The 4,573-nt window shown below is 32.0% G+C and overlaps 1 protein-coding gene across 1 annotated transcript; it reads right to left on the bottom strand.

Moving 5' to 3' along the window:
* Positions 1 to 2,757: 2,757 nt before the first annotated feature.
* On the bottom strand, positions 2,758 to 4,313 carry LOC123274714. The gene has a single exon (XM_044742449.1). It carries the CDS (start codon positions 4,260 to 4,262, stop codon positions 3,249 to 3,251), a length of 1,014 nt encoding a protein of 337 aa, XP_044598384.1. The 5' UTR covers positions 4,263 to 4,313; the 3' UTR covers positions 2,758 to 3,248.
* Between the last annotated feature and the right edge of the window lie 260 nt (positions 4,314 to 4,573).

Below are 4,573 nucleotides of genomic sequence, written 5' to 3'. Positions count from 1 at the left end.
TAGTACAGCGACAAAACGTATACCTAGATAATTCTGCAGCTCACTAATACCCAGTTCCACTTTTACACACATAACTCATACATAACTATTTTAATTGCTTACATTTAATTTACAGAACGATACAATTAACAATTTAATTTATACGTCGAAATTTTCAACTCAAAATATTCAGTCCACTGAAAGTAAGTAATTATCTCATGCTAAATGTTAGAGTATCTCAATGTACCACTAAAGGTATATTTTGCAATATAAGGAAATGCGTCGTTAGTAAAAATGAAAGGGAAATTTGTTTTTAGATATGGACGCTTAGATATTCTTCAGTTAGTTTTGTTATGACCTTGGGAACTCAACTAGTCGTGACCTACAGTACTGCAGTAATTCTCAACTGAGAAACTTCTTCAAAACTTTTGGTAAATTTTTAACTTCCTGCTAAGAAAATTGAAAATTTTCAAAAATCGGGAATTTATTGTTTTTACTCCGTTTTTCGAAAATCGAGTTTACATCAGATCTCGACGTTTTGAGGCCCTAGAAAGCTTTCCTGACTGTATGTATGCATGTGTGTGTGTGTATGTGTGTGTATGTATGTATGTAAACCTCCCATAACTTTTGAACGGCTCGACCGATGAGATCGAAATAAGTGGCGATCTAAAAAGTATCATTGCCATCAAATTTCGTAAAAATTTAAATCGATTCGGTTTGCTAGATTTTGAAAAATCTCTAAAATAAAATTTTCAAAAAATCGTTTTATTGGTATAACTTTTAAACTGCTTTACCGATCAATCTCAAAAACTAACCAGCTCTCAAGCTTAAAAAACCACGTCGATTGCAACCAGCTCTATCAAAATCGGTGAATTCGTTCGAGAGTTATCAAAAACGATAAATTTCGAAAAAAGTGTTTTTTTCACATAACTTCGAGATTTCTTTTTGGATTATTTTTAACAAAATAGAATAATTATTAGAGCTTAAAAAATCACATCGATCGCCATCAAGAATGCGAAAATTGGTTGATTGGTTCGTGAGTTATTGTTGTCGAAAAAATTCGGAAAAAGTGAATTTTTCAAATTTCTCTAAGATTTTCGGTTCTATCAGTTTGTGTTGAAAAGTTTATCATAGATTTCGAAAAAGTGCGTAGAATACTGCCAACCGCGTGATAATCGATTCATTCATTTTGAAATTATTGCAGTTTGAAAATTCAAACATACTGTTTTATTAAACTGCTATAAGCCTTTTGAGCTTGAACAGCTCAAAAGCATACAAAAGCCATTTTTTTGAGCTTGGAGAGCTTAAAATAACACACAAATCGTATTTTTGAGCTCGAAGAGCTCAGAAACGTCATGTATAAGTGAAATTTTAAGTGTATAGGTATGGAATTGGCGGGAAGTTGCAGGGATGGCCTTTAGGGTCATTTGTTTTCCAGATTTTTTTAAGTTGTGAAGTAAATTATTCATAAACGATGCTTGGGTTATTTCAATAATTTTAGATGTTAAATAAATTATAATTTGCTAAATAAAATTCTCAAACTATCAATGAAATAATTGATCACCACAATATTTTCTGAATGTTTTTCAGGTATTCACACATGAAAATCATCCAGCACTAACTGATTAATATTATAATTATAATAAAATTAAAAATAGAACAGGAAAAGTAAACTGAGGATCGACCGTCGTCCACTTTCCAACCATGTAGTACATTTGGTACCTTATTGCAATGAAGATTTCGACTATTTCTTGAGCTGAAGTACTGTTTTCTCTGCTCAACTCCCTCGTAGCTTTCTGATAACTCTGGGGACCCAATTACTAGTATAATTTCTTGTTTTTCAATTGTTTCTTATTAATTTTTATTTGCTGCTACTTGGTCCGGTGGTTACACCTCTTCTGTCCGGTGTTCCGTTCCGCTCACACGTGCTGACTCATAACTACCTCTTCCTACTCTCTTTTCGGTCCCGAAGATTAAGACGCGCTAGTTCTGCGTTGAAAAAATATCGATCCCCCAGAACTTACCCATTTTGGGTAACATTTACCCTGTTACAAGCCTCACAATCTATAAATGGAACTAATATTTCATAGTGATAAAAATAAGCCCTGATCAAACAAAAGGATTATAAAGTATTCAATGAAAAATCATTTTCGATCCTTTCGTTTTTTTAGAGAGCAAACAACGTCTTACATTGCATTTGAATATTAATGCTACACGGTCAACTGATGCGAGCTATGGGCGCCGCCATATTGGCCTTGGCTGCTCTGCTATGCGCGTTTTACTTCGTCCCCACTCCATAGCCAGCTATAATGTGACACGCGATCCATAAACGAAAAATTTTGCGGCGACATAAAAAACGTTTCACTTAAAAAAAATTTTTTCTAATTCCTGAATGTCACCCATATTCATTGTGTAACAAGGGTAGATATTTTATGTTTAATTTTGAAAGTTCTTAATTCTATCTGAACTTTGTCGTTGATCAGCCTGAAAACTTTGGGAATTACCGAACTCTGCCGAATACTCGTATTACTCTTTTTTTTTTTTTTTTACACGTATTAGTACTTTCTCTTCCTTACGATGTCCCGGGCCTGGATTATTAATGATTAATCAATGATAATAATATTTTCAACTGAAAATCGTGATTTAAGAATTAAATTGTGATAATTACTATCAAAAGGCTAAAATTCAACAAATGTATAACAATAAATACAATTTTAATCAGTGAAAATGAACCAAAGTCTGACTATATTCTTTGCCTTCTATGTTTTTCTTTTCCTCACCAAATTATTGCTAAATGTATACGATATTATGACAATAACACAATCCTATTATATCGGTTATTATATAGAATTTTTTCTATTAAAAAAGCAACACTTTTATAGTTATTTTACCGTATTGTCAGAGTTACTTTACAGCATAAGCAGTTTGAATTGGCTGTATAACATAAGTAAACAAGCTAGCCAGTTTGACTATAGTAATATCCAACTGTTGCCGTGATTTTACGACATTTCTTTTATGCAGAGTATTTACTATAATTCTAGGTACCATTGAAACTTCGATAATAACTTTTAAGGACTGTAAGCGAAAAGATCTGATAAGAACTCAATTTTCGAGAATCGAGTTGAAAAAAGTAATCAAAGAGAATCAATCATTTTAATAGCGAAAAGTTAAAAAATATACAACATAATTATTATGTTCTATAAAAATGAAAAATTTTCATTACTAAAATGTAAATATACACACACGTTCAACTAAACCTACTTCCATTTTTATAATTTTACGTAAGCATCGGCAATTTTTTCTTCAAAACAAGAAGAATTATAATGTTTGAGTGTAACGTTTAGATCTCGATGTCTATTTAATGTTTGAGCTAATAATAACTCGTTGTGAGTAATCATAATTGTCGTATTAAGAGTGCGAATAGATTTTAATCCCAAGGCATAAGGGGGTTTCTTTTCATTGCTACGTTCATAAAATTCACGCAATACTTTATTGATTGTATCAATCTTACAAGAAATCAAAAACGTATTTTGTACCACAGTATTTTGTTTTAACGTCGCGGAAAAATTTGAATCCGTTGTGCTGTTGTATAACTTATCGCGATGTAATGCCAACTTCACAATTTGCGGATACATACCATCGAATAGTTTACCCATTCTTAAGATCTTGATAGACGTATTCCGGTGCTTGGTGTGAATAGATAATGGAAGTTCTCTATCGATCATATTTATGTGTTTGACCTGTAATTGCATCAATTCGCTCGACCGCAAATTCGTTAACAAAGTCAACACAATAGCAATTTGAGTATCGACGATTCGTCTTGGTCGAAGTCTAGTACATTCTAAAATATTTGTTTCTGTAACATCTTTAACAATGTCGAGTAACATTTTCATGGTGCCCATGAATGTATCTTGATCACGATGAATAGAATTTGGTTTATTCTGTAGGTGAAGGCCTAATTCACGACGCGTTTTGGTTAACGATGGTCTAAGTCGTCTTATTGTAGCGTAAATTCCGTTAACGTAATTATTTGAAAGTTCCTTACTATCAGCTCCGGATTTTTTTATTTGCATTAATTGATCATTGATCGTTTCATCTGTGAGTGACAGAAGATTGATTCCAAGCTTTTGGAGTTTTTTAAGATGTGCATTATGTGTTTTCAGAGTTGAACTATGATACTTTAATTCATCCAAAAATGGATGAGAATTGACATTGAATGTGTTACCATCATTTACAGTTGATATGGGACTATTATAGTCTGTGAAATCATTAATTTTTGACATTATTGATGCTCATGTATGCGAACAGATTTATTGAACTAATAAATACTGTTTAGAAATTAAATTTTTTCTATGACTCATAGTGAATATATGAATAGAATGATAGTTTCTCTTCTCCTTGTTTATAGTAATAGAATGATGGAATCTATAAGATGTCACTGTAATGCGCACATTATCCAATGACAAAATCTCTATTGACAGAATATTCTAAAGACAAAAATCCATAGTCTAACATATTATGTCCACTAGGGTAATAAAAAAAAAAAAAAAAATTTGACTTTCCGCTGAAAAAATCGAAGATTTTCGAAAATCGA

Source organism: Cotesia glomerata, unplaced genomic scaffold (assembly GCF_020080835.1).
Source record: "Cotesia glomerata isolate CgM1 unplaced genomic scaffold, MPM_Cglom_v2.3 scaffold_615, whole genome shotgun sequence".
NCBI classification, from domain to species: Eukaryota; Metazoa; Arthropoda; class Insecta; order Hymenoptera; family Braconidae; genus Cotesia; species Cotesia glomerata.
Note: the sequence above shows the minus strand (reverse complement) of the source record. Positions and strands in the feature narration are given on the sequence as shown.